General features: G+C 39.8%; 1 protein-coding gene across 2 annotated transcripts in view; it reads left to right on the top strand.

The window, feature by feature from the left end:
* SLTM (SAFB like transcription modulator) overlaps positions 1-18,226 on the top strand; it is a 51,694-nt gene extending 33,468 nt beyond the window's left edge. For both annotated transcript variants that reach the window (XM_008061471.2, XM_008061470.2), the window contains exons 8-20: positions 326-444; positions 2,342-2,491; positions 3,343-3,446; positions 3,549-3,715; positions 4,190-4,275; positions 4,500-4,663; positions 7,769-7,949; positions 8,677-8,801; positions 9,634-9,804; positions 10,425-10,739; positions 10,849-10,993; positions 14,069-14,229; positions 17,174-18,226. In XM_008061471.2, the coding sequence (XP_008059662.1) occupies positions 326-444; positions 2,342-2,491; positions 3,343-3,446; positions 3,549-3,715; positions 4,190-4,275; positions 4,500-4,663; positions 7,769-7,949; positions 8,677-8,801; positions 9,634-9,804; positions 10,425-10,739; positions 10,849-10,993; positions 14,069-14,229; positions 17,174-17,282 (1,997 nt within the window). In that variant the 3' untranslated portion in view covers positions 17,283-18,226. The remainder of the gene's footprint in view (positions 1-325; positions 445-2,341; positions 2,492-3,342; positions 3,447-3,548; positions 3,716-4,189; positions 4,276-4,499; positions 4,664-7,768; positions 7,950-8,676; positions 8,802-9,633; positions 9,805-10,424; positions 10,740-10,848; positions 10,994-14,068; positions 14,230-17,173) is intronic.
* Positions 18,227-18,521: the final 295 nt, after the last annotated feature.

The raw sequence follows: 18,521 nt of genomic DNA, 5'->3' as shown, positions 1-18,521 counted from the left end.
GCCCAGCAGGTTGAGGCTGCAGTGACTGGGAGCGGCCACTGCACTCTAGTCTGGGCAACAGAGTGAGACTCTAACTCAAAACAAAACAAAACAAAACAAAATTCAGATTTGTGTTCTCACTAGTCTGTTATGTTTAATTTTAATAATAGGACTTATATATAAATGTATAGGACTTAGATATAGTAAAGTCATATTGTCAAAATTAAATGAAAAGATTTTGTAGTTTTAAGAGAACATGGCCCTTATAATTTTGTAAAAAAAAATTCTGATTATCTTAAACTGATCTTATCTGATACTTAAATCTCTGATATTAAATCTATTCTAGGAAGTACAAGTAGTGCTAGCGGTAACAGTGGAAGCTCAACTAAAAATATCTGGGTTAGTGGACTTTCATCTAATACCAAAGCTGCTGATTTGAAGAACCTCTTTGGCAAATATGGAAAGGTATATTCTTTTTACCTTTTTATCCATCTTTCTAGTATCTGCATTTGAAACAGGAATTGTATACTACATAGTATTATATAAATATTTTTTTCATTTCTGGTGTCTCTTAGGAATGATATAGACATAGTTCTGTGGTAATGGTAGATTAGGGTTGGGTTAATTGGCATTTCATCATTTGGTCTCACTCCAAGCATTGGAGATCTTTGTATTTCAAAACTTGAACCCATTCAAACCAAGGACTAAGTTTTACTCATCATAATTGTTTTAGCAAATAGCATAGGCTCTAACACATTGCTGAGGCTCATTTGGTCCTTGTGAAAATGTGAGCAGATTAGTATAAGGCAGTGAGATATGTAATTGGGGGAAAACTATGTATGATCCCTGTTGTAATAGAGATTCCAGTCTAGTGATGGGGGAAAATGTAAAACTGAAGTGAGAGAGAGAGAGAGAGAGAGAGAGAGAGAGAGAGGCGCCAGGAGAGAGAGAGAAAAGACGTAATCAGAAAGATACATAAGTGCTATGAAGGAAGAGTACAGGGTATTGAGAGAAAAGGGAGAATCTTTATAATGATTAGTTAGTTCAACAGGAAAAGTTTATCTGGCAGTTAAGGGGAGACCTAACAGAAGAGTAGTAGTCAATTAATATCCAGTTAATAGCTATTGCATTAAATTGCAATTGATTGTATCCTTGAGAGCATTCAGTATTTGCTACTTACATTATACTCTTTTGTATGCATCATATTAACCTACTCCAGTGTAAGCTTTTTTAGGGCAGGACCCTTATTTACTGTACTTTTTGTGTACATGATAGGCTCAAATATTTGTTAAATTCATGACCAGCCAATATTGGTAAATAGCCATTAGTGAATGTTACAGAAACTGTCTTGATTGACTTTAGGAAGTTTTTTCTTATTTATGTAGTGAGTTGCCCAAGTGTAAAGGAGGCTCTTGTTGTTTTCAGATACAGAACTGTGAAAATTGTGGTATATGATTGGTTGTGTTACAGATTTTTTTGTTTTCAATAATGTATTAATAGATATGTGAAAACAATATTTTAATGCTGGTATTTATTAAGATTAAAACTATATCATTCACTTGATAATGACCTTGGACTTAAAAATTTAATTGCTATGGGCAAATCAGCCTTTCCCAGAGCTGAGATAAAAGCCGATTATTTCCAGCCACCCACACTATAAAACCTCCTAAATTCCCAACTTACCTCTCCTGGCATTATGTCTTTGTTCCTCTTTCTTCAGCACTAGATTATTCTCTCATCTCTTCTCACTCCATCCCTGCTTTGTCCCTCTTAACTGTCCATCGTATAGAATTGAAACTGTTCGTCACTTTTATAGTAATATAAATTTTTAAAACACATGAATGGAAAGTGCTGCCTTTCAAGTTTTAGGGTATATTTTGGGGGAAGTATATTTTTAAGTCTGCGACTGGTGTCTTATTTTTGAAATATAAAGTGACTTATAGGCAAGTGTTAATACCATAAAGTATCTAGAAACTTACTTTTTCTTTAAGATTAAAAGTAGGCGTGTGATATTGATGTTTTGGTCCAATTTATTTGCTTTTGTTGATTGTGTCATTACTTCATTGATGTGTGACTAATAGTTTTTGCTATATATTTAGGAGGGAATAACTAAATAAATATAAATTAATAGTTAGGTATAATCGCTTTTTGACACTTTAAATTGTTCCCCTGAATATTTATTCAGTACTTAAGGGTAAAGTAGATGATCACAGCAGTATGAAACAGAATAACATATACTGAATTAATATATCCTGACTATATTTTTTAATTTGAATAGTCTCCGTTCTGAAGTTTCATCTATTTGGAAATGTGTATAGTTGTAAAGTTATAAAACCTTCTAAAGTACACTCTCATTTTACAGGTTCTGAGTGCAAAGGTAGTTACAAATGCTCGAAGTCCTGGGGCAAAATGCTATGGTATTGTAACTATGTCTTCAAGCACAGAGGTGTCCAGGTGCATTGCCCATCTTCACCGCACCGAGCTACATGGACAGCTGATTTCTGTTGAAAAAGTAAGTTTGCCTAACTGCTCATGAAGTGAGGTTAATTTGATGGTTGGCAATTCTCAACTTAAAGATGTTAACATTGGATTGGGCTTGGTGGCAGCCTGTAATCCCATCACTTTGGGAGGGTGAGGCGAGTGGATTACCTGAGCCCACAGGTTCGAGACCAGCCCGGGCAACTTGGCAAGACCTCGTCTCTACAATAAATAATAAATTAACTAGCCAGGCGTGGCAGCATGCGCTTGTAGTTCCAGCTACTTGGAAGACTGAGGCGGAAGGATCACCTGAGCCCAGCAAATCGATGCTGGGGTGGCTGTGAGTATGCCACTGCACTCCAGCCTAGGCAACAGAGTGAGACTCCAATTAAAAAAAAAAGATGTTAACATTGGCAGGGCCAGGCGCAGTGGCTGACGCCTATAATTCCAGCACTTTGAGAGGCCAAAGTGAGAGGATTGCCTGAGCTCACGGGTTTGAGACCAGCCTGGGCAACTTGGTGAGACCTCATCTCTACAATAAATCAAAAAATTAGCTGGGCATGGTGGTGCACGCCTATAGTTCCAGCTACTTAGAATTCTGGGGTGCAAGGATCACCTGAGCCCAGAGGTTGAGGCTGTGGTGGCCATGAGAGTGCCACTGCACTCCAGCCTGGGTGACAGAGTGAGACTCCAACTCAAAAAAAAAACACAAAAAACATTGGCAGGGTGTAGGGTTAGCAGGAATTTTTATTTTTATGTATTTGTGTTTTTTTACTTTCTTTATAATATTTTATCTTTTCCAGATTTTCTGCCATCAGCATACTTTTTATAAAAATGTAACTTTAAAGCTTACAGGTTGTTTTTTTTCTGGTTTGAACCTTCCAGGTAAAAGGTGATCCTTCTAAGAAAGAAATGAAGAAAGAAAATGATGAAAAGAATAGTTCAAGAAGTTCTGGAGATAAAAAAAATATGAGTGATAGAAGTAGCAAGTAAGGATTGATTGATTGATTTCTGGATAAGCAGATAGTCTTTTTGGTTTGGTGCATTATGAAGTTCTCATTCTGTTTTCTTGTGTGGGGTGGGATGATCAGGACACAAGCCTCTGTCAAAAAAGAAGAGAAAAGGTCATCTGAGAAATCTGAAAAAAAAGAAAGCAAGGATACTAAGAAAACAGAAGGTAAAGATGAGAAGAACGATAATGGAGCAAGTGGCCAAACTTCAGAATCGCTTAAAAAAAGTGAAGACAAGAAGCGAATAAGTATGCTATGTATCTTTCTTCTCAATTCCTTTCTAATGCATTCTACTACTTCATTTTTACAGAGGAAGGGAAAACCTGAGATTATAGTCCAGATAAATACTTAAGTTTTGTTGTTAGGTGTCACTGTGGTCGAAAAGGAGCTCTAGTAGGCCTGAGTGTCTTCTCCTTTTCTACTCTTGGGAAATAGATGTGTTCTTCCAGCTAAGTGCCTTACTATACTATTATATCTGTGCTGACTTGGAATGTTCAGTGATTTGTAGCACTGAGGCAGGATCTTTTTGATGTCACTAAAAGTATTTATGTTAGCCAATTGAACTTTTAAAACTCTTTGCGTCCAAGTTCTCATAGAATAAGTAGGGTTTTTATTTTATGTATTGATTTGTGAATATCAGAATTCAGCATTTTTACATGTATCTGTTTTCTTTTTCGATTTTTTTTTTAACACATTTGTTTAAGTATTTCTTTTCCCCTTAGGTTCAAAAAGTCCAGGTCATATGGTAATATTAGACCAGACCAAAGGAGATCATTGTAGACCATCAAGAAGAGGGAGATACGAGAAAGTAAGTCTCTGAGAAGGGTAATTGTGTACTGTTTCACTTGTTTACAAAGGAAGATAATTCTGCTTTTCTGTAATTCTGCTTTTTTTTTTGCATACTTTCATGCTAGAAAGCGTAGGAAAAAGGAAATGTTACGAGTCATTTGAACTTTTTAAATGACCAGCTAAACTTGAAAAATACAACCTTGAATTAGTTTAACTTCTAGTTCTTTATAATTTTTTTTATAGATACATGGAAGAAGCAAGGAAAAAGAGAGAGCTAGCCTAGATAAAAAAAGGGATAAAGACTACAGAAGGAAAGAGATTTTGCCTTTTGAAAAGATGAAGGAACAAAGATTGAGAGAACATTTAGTTCGATTTGAAAGACTACGAAGAGCAATGGAACTTCGAAGGTAGGAAAAGAGTCTGTTTTATACCTATCTTTAAATACAGAGGTTCATCTTTGACATTAGTCATAAGCCAGTTTATAGAACTTGTATTCCCATAGAAAACTGTCATTTTAAGGAAGTACAGTAGCATCTAATGGTTTCTTAAGTTTACCTAGCACTTTACAGTTTACAAAGTGCTTTTCCAACTGCTATTTCCAACTCAACAGTTTCTGTAAGGTTAGTTATGCTCATCATATAATTAAAAAGAATGGAGGCCCAGAGAGGCTAAATGACTCTTCCAATGCCACATGGCTAATGAGTGGCAGAGTCGGGACTCAGACCCAAGTCTTCGGACTCCAAGTCCAATGCTCTTTCCTCTACTCCAAAACTGCTGCCATAAGAAACATGACTTTAAAGGAAAAATTAATTTTGAGATAAGATAGTTTCAAAATAAGCTACAGTGCTTACATTCTGTAATTTGAAATTTTAACAACAAATTTAGCAAAAATGTATTGTTGTTTGAGTTAGTACCCAACTAAAGAAAGATTGGCCCTGTGAGATTATGGTATTCAAACTCTTTACCAGAGCAAGCACTCATTCTCTTTAAAACTAACAAACTGAAAACATAAAACAACCAAGTTGTTTCTGTTTTTAGTGGTGATATCTGTGGATCTCTGGAGTTCATCATGAGGGCCAGTTTGTTTTCATATCTCAGTTTTTGGATGCCACTTAAAACATTCTTGTGAATACGTTTTATAGTGTTTTTCTTATTTTTATTTTATTTTATTTTATTTTTTTTGAGTTGGAGTTTCACTCTGTCACCCTGGTCGGAGTGCAGTGGCACACTCACGGCCACTGCAGCCTTGACCTGCCTCAGCCTTCCAAGTAGCTGGAACTACAGGCACACGCCACCATGCCTGGCTGATTTTTTAAGTTATTGTAGAGCTGAGGTCTCTCCAAGTTGCCCTGGATGGTCTCAAACCCGTGGGCTCAGACAATCTTCTCATCTCACCTCGATCTCCCAAAGTGCTGGGATTATAGGCATGAGTCACCGTGCCTGGCCTATAGTGTATTTTTTCATATGTTAACCTGTCTTGTCCAGAGGTCACGCATCATAGGATTTCACCTATTCATTCACAGGAGTGTTAGGAACTACCAGAGATAACTTGTAGTGACTTAGATAATGCCGTAAGGCCGGACGCAGTGGCTCATGCCTATAATCCTAGCACTTTGGGAGGCCAAGGTGAGAGGATTGCCCGAGCCCATGGGTTCGAGACCAGCCTGGGCAACTTGGTGAGACCTCATCTCCACAATAAATTTTTAAAAAATTAGCCGGGCATGGTGGTACAAACCTGTAGTTCCAGCTACTTGGAAGGCTGAGGAGTAAAGATCACCTGAGCCCTGTAAAGATCACCTGAGCCCTGCAGGTTGAGGCTGCAGTGGCCATGAGCGTGCCACTGCACTCCAGCCTGAGTGACAGAGTGACTCCAACTCAAAAAAATATAAAATAAAGTAAAATGAAGATAATGCTGTACAGTGATTGCCATAACAACTTTACTTAAAAGAAAATACCTTTTGTAGCACTCAGGACTCATTTTTTTCTTTTTTTTAGATGAAGTCCCAGTGCACTTAGCTTCCTGTTTATTTAGTTGACAATAGATTGGGAGGAGGGTGGGAATGGGGAGCAACTAGATTCTTAAACCTATTGGACCAATGTCCCTTTCATAATGTTGTAATGTTCTCTTTACTTGCCTGAAATGGAATTGATATATAACATACCTACCTATACAAATAATTTCTAAAACATCAGCATAATGACTTAGCTATACTATTAATGAGAAATAAAATAATTTGTAATAAAATACATCTTCCAGATGTGAATGTTTAGGTTTGATTTAGAAGACTTAAGTAGTTAGACGATGGCATCCCTGTTTAGACTCACTGAGAATGTGACAGCCACAAATATAGACTGATACTGGTATATTGTATTGGTGAATCAAATACCAGGAGCAGTATTGACATTATGACATGATTTCTAGAATGGTGAGCAACTCTTGGTAAAGTTCTTGAAAAAGTATAATTTTCCCTCATTTACGTGGAGTTGCATTATTGGAAATTTTAGTGTATGTAAAACCATACCGGAGCAAACAAACAAGCCTAGCATTTATTAAAAATGGAGTTAAGTTCTAGGCTCAGATGGTTTTTTTTTTCAGTGTTTTGTTGTTTTTAATGGCATGAATGTTCATTGTGGCATCTGAAAGGTATGAGTAATGTTAGATAGTTTTTGTTGTGTTGGACTATCCTGACTATTCCATGTAGCATAAGATATTTAGATTCCTTGGTCTCCATACACTAAGTACTAGTGTCAGCCCCATGGTCATTGTGATCATTAAAAATGTCCCTTTGATTTCCATAGGAGTAGTGCTGATGCTGAGAACCAGTGGGTTGCTAGAATTGATAATAGACCAAAAATAGGACGCTGATTGCCTTAGAATGAGTAAATGACAGAAACATGATTAAAAGTCTAATATAATAACTTAATTCAGTTCAGCAAGCAATTGAACTTCCCCTGACTCAGAAAGGTACATAATCTGAAGCCATCTATTATGGACATCTGTTACTGAGCTCCAAAAGAGCCCTTAAGGGCATTATTTTGTTAAATGCAGCATTTGCTGTAACTGATGTTGATGGTTAAGATTCCAGGTCATCACAATAAAGTATATATCTTGTTTAAGGAGATAGCATATATAATAGATACTGGAAATTTTTCTATCAAAAACAATTGATAGAAGTTATGGTTTTGTAAATTTATATTTGTAGAATATCCTTCTAAAATGCCAATTAACTTATGGGTTATTGTTGTAGCAATTTTTATTTAAACAGGTATCATCTAAAAAGCAACTACTCTATAAAATTCAGCTGCTCAGTTGACAGTCTTATAAATAAGTGACAGTATTGGAATCTGTTCAAAGTTTTATTTTGAGATCTCTTTCCAATTACATTAAAACTACTTAGATTGAGTTGAAGTTTAAAATTGCCAACCTCAAGGAAAAATTCAAATTCAAAAGCTATTCTCTTTCACACAGTGCTAGCATAATTTAAGTATTTCTAAATACTGATTTTTGTTAGACGAAGAGAGATTGCAGAAAGAGAGCGTCGAGAGCGAGAACGCATTAGAATAATTCGTGAACGGGAAGAACGGGAACGCTTACAGAGAGAGAGAGAGCGCCTAGAAATTGAAAGGCAAAAACTAGAGAGAGAGAGAATGGAACGCGAACGCTTGGAAAGGGAACGCATTCGTATTGAACAGGTGCAGTCAGAAAATCTTTTCATCTTAAATAACTCACCCTTTTCAAACTCTGTGATTTTTTTCCCTAAAATTTGCTTTACTTATTGTAAAGCTTCCATAGAATGAGTTTAGCTAATGAGCATACAAGTGTCCCTGAAAGATAACAATTAGTTAGGGTCTAGTTAAAAATACGTTTAGTGGTGACTTTGTTCCAGATAATTGGTAATAACTCTAGCTCTGCAATATCATGGCAGCCTAATAGTCTGAGCATAGGACTATGAGTCCAGAGTAGTTGTAATCCAGGCTCTGTCACTATCCCAATCATAGAAAATAATAATGATTTCCTCATATATTGTAGTGGGAGTGATTTCCCAAGGCTGGAAGGAAATAATGCCTCTCTTTGCAGAATTACACCTCAGAGTTTTAAGGCATTTAGTCTCCATGCATATTAAGAACTCTATTTCTAATTCCCTTTAGATGCTTTTGTTTTAGTCAAATGATTAAAACTAAACCTGACCTTCCCAAATACTTGCCAGCTTTCACTGCCCAATCCCTATTTTAATGTTACAGAGCAACAGTCATAGTTTAGATTATGGAAATCAAATGTATTTATTTGTCCCAGGTGTGTGTTTCTCCTGTCGCTTGTCTAGGATGGTTTCTTAAAGACAGAATGAAAACCAGGTGCATATATACTTACCTTATGTTTTCATTTTGCATTGGTTGGTTCTTCATTCTGTGTTGTGTGAAGGAACGTCGTAAAGAAGCTGAACGGATTGCCCGAGAACGTGAGGAACTCAGAAGGCAACAGCAGCAGCTTCGCTATGAGCAAGAAAAAAGGAATTCTTTGAAACGCCCACGTGATGTAGATCATAGGTAGTTGCTTACTTTCTTCCCTAACAGTTACTCTTGCTATCTTACTCTCTCCAAGCTAAGACTAGAGAATTAGCAAGTGCAGGCTCCCATCATGAATAAAAAGGCGTGTGATCAGCAGGGACAGGATGGAGCGCAGTCCTGGGTGGGACCAGGACACTGTCAAGTCAGAACAGCCTCCTCTTCTCTCCCTTTTTCCCTTTCTAATACCAAATGTTTTTTTGTTATGACTGGAAAGACATTGTCATAGTTGGCTTTAGTAATGGTTCCCAAACTCAGGCCCCTTTTGAAAGTTCTTATAGGGTAGACCAGATAGTACAAAAATGGATATCATAAACTTGGGGAGCCTGGAATATAGATTCTTTTGCGTTTGTATTTATGCCTCTTGATAGGCTTAAAAAACTAAGTATATCCTTCTAATTTTCTTAATATAAATTCTATGAGAATGCGTTGTGTGGAGAAATAGGTGGAATGAATGAATTGTACCTTGGGACTTACTCTCTGACATTTCCGGAGTTAAGGTTAACTGATGAGGTTGACTGCTGGTTAGGATTTCAATATAAAATTGTAAACATCAATTACCTTACTTGTCTTTTTCATTTAGTAATTTTAAACTGGCAATTTTTCAACTATTTTTCTCTTATTAAACTCCTCTAACATTATATGACTTTACATAATTTAGCACTCTTTGCTAGCTTGTACTCCTAACGGAATGTATTATATCTTGAATCTATTAGCTCTCTTGTGTCCACATGTGGTATGTATGACTCTACATAAGTGCTGTTTGATTGCTGCAAAACCAATTTATATAAATGAGCAAATATTTCTCTTCAAGGAGAGATGATCCTTACTGGAGCGAGAATAAAAAGTTGTCTCTAGATACAGATGCACGATTTGGCCATGGATCTGACTACTCTCGCCAACAGAACAGATTTAATGACTTTGATCATCGAGAGAGGGGCAGGTTTCCTGAGAGTTCGGCAGTACAGTCTTCGTCTTTTGAAAGGTAGATAAGTTGACAGTTATTTTATTTAGTATATGAGCCTTGTTAGTGATGACTTTAATTCCCTTAAAACGTGAATTAAGTACAGGTCAGAACAGAGTGTAACCTGTACTTAATGCTGGGGTGGCTGTGAGTGTGTCACTGCACTCCAGCCTGGGTGACAGAGTGAGACTCCAACTCAAAAAGAAAATGAGCTATATAATCAGTGACTAGTTCTTTTGGTGGCGTTGCCTTAAGTTTTTTTTTTCTTTTTTTTTGCGTCGGAGTCTTAACTATCACCCAGGCTGGAGTACGGTGGTATGATCACGGCTTACCACAGTCTTGACTTCCTGGGGTTAGTTGATCCTCCTACCTCAGCCTCCTGAGACTATAGGCATGGGACTATAGGCATTCACCACCACAACTGGCTAATTTTTTGTAGAGATGAGACCCAGGCTGATCCCAAACTCCTGGGCTCAGGCCATCCTCCTGCCTTGGATTACAGGCATGGACCACTGCTCCCAGCCCTTAAGATTATTTTTAAAGATGGTGTCATCATAATAGGTTATGCAGAAAAAAGCTAAGAAGAATTAAGGTCAAAAAAGTATTTCTTAGGACTTGTGATCTTTGTTCCTTATCAACAGGCGGGACCGCTTTGTTGGTCAAAGTGAAGGGAAAAAAACGCGACCTACCACACGAAGAGAAGATCCAGGCTTCGAAAGATACCCCAAAAATTTCAGTGACTCCAGAAGAAATGAACCTCCACCCCCAAGAAATGAACTTAGAGACTCAGACAGGCGAGAAGTACGAGGGGAGCGCGATGAAAGGAGAACAGTGATCATTCATGACAGGCCTGATATCACTCACCCCAGACATCCTCGAGATGCGGGGCCTACTCCATCCAGACCAACCTCGTGGAAAAGCGAAGGAGCCATGTCTGCCGACAAACGGGAAGCAAGGTCTTTGCACACTTTTTAATGCCTCCCAAGTGTATATGATGCAGTTGGGCAAAAAATTTTAAATTATAATAAAGTTTGTTCATGTATGTTTCTGCACTTTGTTTCACAGAGTTGAAAGGCCAGAACGATCTGGGAGAGAAGTATCAGGACACAGCGTGAGAGGCGCCCCCCCTGGGAGTCGCAGTAGTGCATCAGGCTACGGAAGCAGAGAGGGAGACAGAGGAGTCATCACAGACCGGGGAAGCGGAGCTCAGGTAAACGCTGAGGAAGATGTACTGTCAGCTCTTTAACAGTCAGTCTAGAAGACTTAGGAGAGACTGTACATAGAAACCATTTTGAAGGGCTGGGAGATGGGTTTCTTATAAAAGATCTTATTTTTCTCATATTTTATTGTCAGTTGTTGAACATCAATAGTCCAGAGAAGTAGGATACTAGCCTCAAAATACTCATTACATTTTTATAATACTTCCTACTGAAATTAAAAAATTGTTATATTTGGTAATGAGCTGCCCTAGTGATGACTTTGGTTTTACATCTTTTTAAGAAATTGAGGCCGGACTTGGTGATTCAGCCTGTAATCGCAGCACTTTGGGAGGTGGAGGCGAGTGAATTGCCTGAGCTTGCAGGTTCAAGACCAGCCCAGGCAATTTGACGAGACCTCGTCTCTCCAATAAATAAAAAAAATTAGCCAGGCATAGTAGCTCGTGCCTGTAGTTCTGGCTACTTGGAAGGCTAAGGCAAAAGGATTGCCAGAGCCTAGAAGATCAATGCTGCGGTGGCCATGAGTGTGCCACTGCACTCCAGCCTGGGCGACGGAGTGAGACTCGACTCCAACTCAAAAAAAAAAAGAAAGAAATTGAGGCTTTAAAACTCAAATCAGAAATATTTGACATCTACTTGTGTTCTTTTTCCTTAAAAAAGCATTTTTATTTTGTCTTTAGAGATGAGAATTTCACTCTGTTGCCCTAGAGTACAGTGGCATTATCATATCAACTCCTGGCTCAAGCAATCTTTCTGCCTTAGCCTCCTGAGTAGCTGGTATTACAGCCACATGCCACCATGCCCAGCTAATTTTTTGGGGAGAAAAGGGTTTTCGTTATGTTCTCCAGGCTGGTCTCAAACTCCTGACCTCAAGTGATCCTCCTGCCTTGACCTCTTAAGTGCTGGGGTTACAGGGGTGAGCCTTGTACCTGGTCTAATTTTTCCTTTTTTTTTTTTTTTTGAGTTGGAGTCTCACTCTGTTGCCCAGACTGAAGTGTAGTGGCATGCTCCTGGCCACTGCCCCCTCGACCTGCTGGGCTCCGGCGATCCTTACACCTCAGCCTTCCATAGCTGGAACTACAGGCGCGTGCTACCACGCCCAGCTAATTTTTTGATTTATTATAGAGATGAGGTCTCGCCAAGTTGCCCAGGTGGGTCTCGAACCCGCGGGCTCAGGCAGTCCACTCACCTCGGCCTCCCAAAGCACGGTATTACAGGCTGAGCCACCGAGCCCAGCTTAATTTTTCCTTTTTAAAAATATTCTTTATCACCTACTTCATTAAGAAGTTTATAGAATTGAAATAAAACTTTTGTCTATTTTTTTTCCTTTTATCCTAAAGGTAGATGAGTGACATTTTTTGTATTTTTTAATTACTTTTAAAATAATAATAAATTTCTCCTTTTTTTTAATAGTTGGGACAGGGTCTTGCTATGTTGCTGGTCTTGAACTCCTGGGCTCAAGCAGTCCTCTTGTCTTAGCCCCTCAAAGTCCTGGGATTATAGGCATGAGCCACTGCTCCTGCCTTAATTGCTTTTTGTTCTTGTGACAATTTACTGATTTGAATATTTTGTAAGTTAATGAGCTGGGCAGAGAGAGTATCTTCATTTCTTAGTAACTCAAATGAGCAAAAATCTTTTGCCTCATTTCAAAGTATTCTATTGATGAAATGAATGGCTTGTGGGTTAACAGCACACAAAGAATACACTTTTGTAAATTATATGCTAAGAAGAATTCTGAAGTATGTTTGTGTCTCCATTCCATGCTGGTTCTTTTGTTTTGCATTTGCATACATATTAGGTTTCATCACAGCAGTTTGACTAGAATATATTCTCATCTCTTGGCATTATAGCTAATATCACTATACACTCTCCATTTCTTCCAGAGCATTCATGAAACAGATTGGGGCCTGATGGCTATTTAAGTTTTTGTATTTTTAATAAGTAGAAATGTATGACAGGTAAATTCACTGAGCTATTTACCCTGAACAGAATTTTTAAGATTGAGTATGTAATCCAGATATTCTGACTTGCTGAAGTAAAATTTAAAGAAGTCTCATGGACTAGTCCCCTGTATTCAGATGTCCTTTTAAAAAATGTGTCCTGGGGAAATACTGAATCCTCCCTTGAAAATTCTCCTTTTATGTTGTTAGTCTATATGGTGTTCTGCCAGTATACTACCTAAGTCTCCCTGCGGGATGGCTTCAACTTTATTTCCTGTAGGCCAAGTGTGAACAACGCTTGCCTCATCTTTCCTTAAATCCTTAGTTCTGTGACTTTTGTGTCTTTATGTTTACTACTTGGTTTTTCTTTTTTTTTTTTTCCTGAGTTGGAGTCTCACTCTGTCGCCCAGACTGGAGTGCAGTGGCCGCTCCCGGCCACCGCAGCCTCGACCTGCTGGGCTCTGGCGATCCTTCCACCTCAGCCTTCCGAGTAGCCGGAATTACAGGCATGCGCTACCATGCCCGGCTGATTTTTTGATTTATTGTAGAGATGAGGTCTCACTGCCCAGGCGGGTCTCGAACCCACGGGCTCAGGCAATCCTCTCACCTCAGCCTCCCAAAGGCGCGGGATTACAGGCTGAGCCACCGAGCCCAGTTACTACTTGGTTTTTCATAGTCATGAATGTAGCACCTTGTAAGGGCCATAGCACTGAGTCATACTCTAAAATAAGGTGCCCACTCCTGTGTCTGTGTGCTGTTTACATGTTGTCCCAACAGGTTGATCATATGGCCAACCCTGGTTTGTCTTAAGGTTTTGATCTCTGGCTGTGCCTTGGCTATAGAGTCAAGCATTTGAAATGCTCAAGGCTCTAAAAGCATTAGGATACTAGAAGGTATAGAAATCAGAATTCAAGTATCGAGTTATTTTTCTTACATCCTACCCTGAAGTCTGAGTAGCTTCTCACTACAGAATAGATGGAAACTCTTTTTATATACTGTGCCATTACTGATCCCTTTATCTTATTAGACATCTTATTAATATGCTTGACGTTTAAAAGTACAGCAATGTAAATATAAATGGGCATGAGACCGGGAGTGTCATGACTTTTCTTTTACTATGCTATTTAGCACTATCCTGAAGAACGACACGTGGTTGACCGCCATGGACGGGACACAAGTGGACCAAGGAAAGAGTGGCATGGTCCACCTTCTCAAGGGCCTAGCTATCATGATACAAGGCGAATGGGTGATGGCCGAGCAGGAGCAGGCATGATCACCCAGCATTCAAGGTAAACCGTTAATCAGTTAAGACTTTGCAGAGGCTGGGCTGGGTGGCTAAATCCTATAATCCCAGCACTTTGGGAGGCCTAGGTGAGAGGATTGCCTGAGCCCACAGGTTTGAGACCAACCTGGGCAATTTGGCGAGATTTCATTTCTACAATAAAAAAAAATTAACTGGGCGTGGTGGCGCGAGCCTGTAGTTCCAGCTACTTGGAAGGCTGAGGCTGAAGGATCACCTGAGCCCAGCAGGTCAAGGTTGCAGTGGCTGTGAGCATGCCACTGCACTCCAGCCTGGGCGACAGAGTGAGACTCCAACTCAAAGAAAAAAGACTTTCTGCTAACACGCAGTCAAACCTTTATCCTTTCCTTTAAGGGCATTCTAATTTCTGAAAGATTGAGTTGCATCTAGCAAAAACCCTAGGTCTAAGCTGGGTGCAGTAGCTCATGCTTGTAATCCCAGCACTTCGGGAGACTGAGGTGAGAGGATTGTCTGAGCCTACAGGTTCGAGACCAGCCTGGACAACATTATAAATCTTGTCTCTGTAATAAATAAAAAATAATTAGCGGGGTGTGGTGGTGCACACCTGCAGTTCCAGCAACTTGGAAGGTTGAAGTGGAAGGATTGCCTGAGCCCAGCAGGTCGAGACTGCAGTGACCGTGAACGTGCCACTGCACTCTAGCCTGGGTGACAGAGTGAGACTCCGACTCAAAAAAACCAAAAAACACCATGGGTTTGCCTGAACATTTCCCTGTATTAACTCAAAATCTCCAAGATTCTTTGTGGGGTAGCTGATAGTAATTTGTTAGTTTGTGTTCTTCATTGTAAGTTAATCAGCTGATGGGCATTCTGGCAAGTTGATCTAGGTGGATATGTGTGAGGGAGGAACCCCCCAAAACCCATAATTATCTTTTTGGAGGGCAGGCCTCTTGTAGTATAGGCTTCCCTGCTAGGTCAGTGTTCTAGGGATCCATTGGCCTCAGTGTACCAACTAGCATTGTTGTGAGAGATTGCATTCAGCTTCAGTGAGTTTTTTTGTGGCAAACAAATGACTGTTTCTTCCACCAAGAAAACACACCTGCCCACACCTAGCTGAGTGTTCAACTTTTGACCAAAAATGGCATAACCAGCTGGGCTCAGTGGCTCAGCCTGTAATCCCAGCACTTTGGGAGGCCGAGGCGAGTGCCTGAATCTGCAGAACCCAGGCAACTTGGTGAGTCCTTGTCTCTACAATAAATAAAAAATAAAAAATCAGCCGGCGTGATAGTGCATACATATAGTTCCAGCTACTCGGAAGACTGGGACGGAAGGATCACCGGAGCCCAGCAGGTCGAGGCTGCCGTGGCCGGGAGCGGCCGCTGCACTCCAGTCTGGGCAACAGAGCGAGACTCCAACTCAATAAAAAGAAAGCAGAGTCTAAGCAAAACCACTGAAAGGAGCCAGCAAAGGCAGTCATGAAGGCAGAAAGAAAATGACAGTGCCTTGGGAAACCGGAGGCCTCTTCCAAACAAGAAAAGCAGCAATGTGAAACAGTGCTCAACCACCAAGGAGCCCGAGACAAGAGAATACAGAGGAATCTTTATTTATCAAGAAAAAAGTTGTTGGTGACCTTTAAAAACCTGACAGAATGACTGGCGGGCTGTGCAAGAAGGCACAAGTTGGACACCTGTGTAATTTGATGTAGAAGTGACCAGTGGAGAAGCAGGGACTTGGATCCCTGAACCAAGCAAGCATCTCTCCTAAGTCAGGAAAGTGAGAAAGAAGGGGAACGTGGAAGAGATGGAGAGCTGAAGGCTTGCCAGCTTGAGGGCCACATCGGATGCTGGTGTAAGGAGAAAATAAGGCTCACCCTCCTGGTGTGTGAACAGGCTTTAGGTTCAATGTCCAAAGCTTTGCAAGAGTTATTTGAAAAAGGAGGCAACAGAACATACTTCCATTTTCTTCCTAAGATTTTTAGGAATGCTAGGTAGTACACAAGATGACGGTTCCAACATGAAGTCAGGATTCATTACCTTTTGGATTCTGCTACACATATGAGGAGGATGCAGAAAACCCTGGAACTTATTTATAAGAATTGTGTATTTATTCTTACATATTTAAACTTCAGTCAACTTCAAAGTATTCTATGCTTGATTCAGTGTACCTATCGAGATGGTTTTCCACTCCTCAGAACAGTTTTTTAACTCATTGATTTTATTGCCTTTTAGTGCTTCTGTTGTTTTTGTTTCACCTCTTCGACATCAGCAAAAATGTTTCTCTTTGAGGACTTTTTTCATCCAGGGAAAGAAAAAAAAAGTCACTCAGGACAAGATGGAGTGAATAGGGAGAGTAGGTATGGATGAGGGTCATGCCTTTTTAAAAAATGTTTTTTTTGAGTTGGAGTCTCACTCCATCACCCAGGCTGTAGTGCAGTGGCATGCTCTCGGCCACCCCACCATTGACCCACTGGGCTCCGGCGATCCTTCCACCCCAGTCTTCCAAGTAGCTGGAACTATACGTGTGCACTATTTTGTTCTTTTAAACCTTTTTCAGAATTCCTCTTTGAGTGTCCTGAGATAGGGGTGAGAAGTTGCATCTCTATCAGGCTCCCAGTTGGTGCCACTGATCTGGGGTCCACACTTTGAGATCCATTCTGGATTCCATTCATGTGCACCCCATCAGATGGTTTTGAACAAGAGCGGCTTTGAAATGAGATTGCCCAAGTTCAAGTCCCTGCTCCACGTTTATTAGCTCTGTGACCTTGGACATATTACTCAACCTCCAGATCTGTTTCTTCATCAGTAAGATGGGGTTAGTGATGGTATGTACCTCACAGGACTGTTGGATGGAATAAATGATGCAATAAAGAAAAAGTACCAGAAACAGGGCCTAGTAACTGCTAAGTGCCAAGTGGTATTTGCTGTGATGATTTGTTCTTTGTTCTCTGACATTTTGTTCCTTTAAACCTTTTTCAGTAATGCGTCCCCAATTAATAGGATTGTACAAATCAGTGGCAACTCCATGCCAAGAGGAAGTGGCTCTGGATTTAAGCCATTTAAAGGTGGACCTCCACGACGATTCTGAAAATGAGCTCTGCCGTGGTTTTAAGATAATTTATTGAAATCTCCTGTAAACTTTTACTTGACTACTTAAGAAGAAGACCTCTGACTTGCTTGAGAGTTCTGTCAGACTTTTTTTTTCTTTTTTAAATTTTAACATGATTGCTTTTCTCAATTTTGGAGAAGATGTTTAAATAGTTCTGTTGTAACTTTTAATAGTTTTGTGTATCATTCAATTTTTTTCTTGCAGCACCGAGACACATTTGAAAAGATTGGAATTGAACCTGTTTTGTTTAATGCTGTGTGAATATCAGAGTAGTTTGCAGCTGCGTGGTAGTGGTTTAATTTGCAGCCTTTAGCTCTGTGGTGTCTGGCTTTAGAGTTACTTCTTGTCACCAAGCATCTTCAGCCTCCATTTTGAAGGCTGTCTAAGCTTAAAAAGTCTGCTGTCTAATTTTTAGAGAATAAGATTGTTCCTTGCATTTCTGAGTATTATGTAACCTATTTTTGCAGAAGGTACTGTTACATTAAGTGCATCTGTGTATCCTGGTTTAAAAAAATGTAATCTTTTTTGAAATAAACCTTCATATTCTGTATAGTTGCTAAAGTGTTGAGAACCTTTTTAATTGTAAAATGAGAACCAATTTGCAGTTTAGTGTAGCAGCACACTTGTTCAGATTTGCATGGTATGAAACCAAATAGCTTAATGAAACCTTGGCCATGAGGTTTGTTTCATGAGGTTCTTAGACTGAGTGGTGCAGGTAAGTGCACTTCTAGGTAATCTGCACTGTTTGATGGATGAATTCCATCTCTGGGAATTGTGTGGGTATTACTGTTTCCATGTTCCCAACCATGTTGAGAAGTGGAAAAAACCCAGGTTCTAGATTGGTGAATCAGTTGGGTTTTGTAAATACTTGTATGTGGGAAGACATTGTTGTCTTTTTGTGAAAATAAAAATCCACACCTGAAGTGTATGTGTCTTTGTTTCCAGCTTTTTAGGTGCTAGTCCTCCAGTCCTCTGGAGCTAAACCCGAAGCGATGATGAGGTGCAAAGCATGAGGCTGTCTTTGGCCCCTGCTCCAGGGAAATACAGCCAGCTTTGCCTCTCCGCCTCAGGAGCTGGGTGGCACACTCTGTTGTTGTGCAGGAGACTGAGCCACTAGCCCTGTGGCACTTGTTTAAAGGCGTCTTTTCTAGGAAAGCCTTTCAAGGTAAATTCCAAACACTGCCTCTGCCACATCAGTGACGGAGTGATCCAAATAGA

The sequence above is a fragment of the Carlito syrichta genome, unplaced genomic scaffold (genome assembly GCF_000164805.1).
Source record: "Carlito syrichta isolate Samal-C Ts95f unplaced genomic scaffold, Tarsius_syrichta-2.0.1 Scaffold305279, whole genome shotgun sequence".
NCBI lineage: Eukaryota > Metazoa > Chordata > Mammalia > Primates > Tarsiidae > Carlito > Carlito syrichta.
Note: the sequence above shows the minus strand (reverse complement) of the source record. Positions and strands in the feature narration are given on the sequence as shown.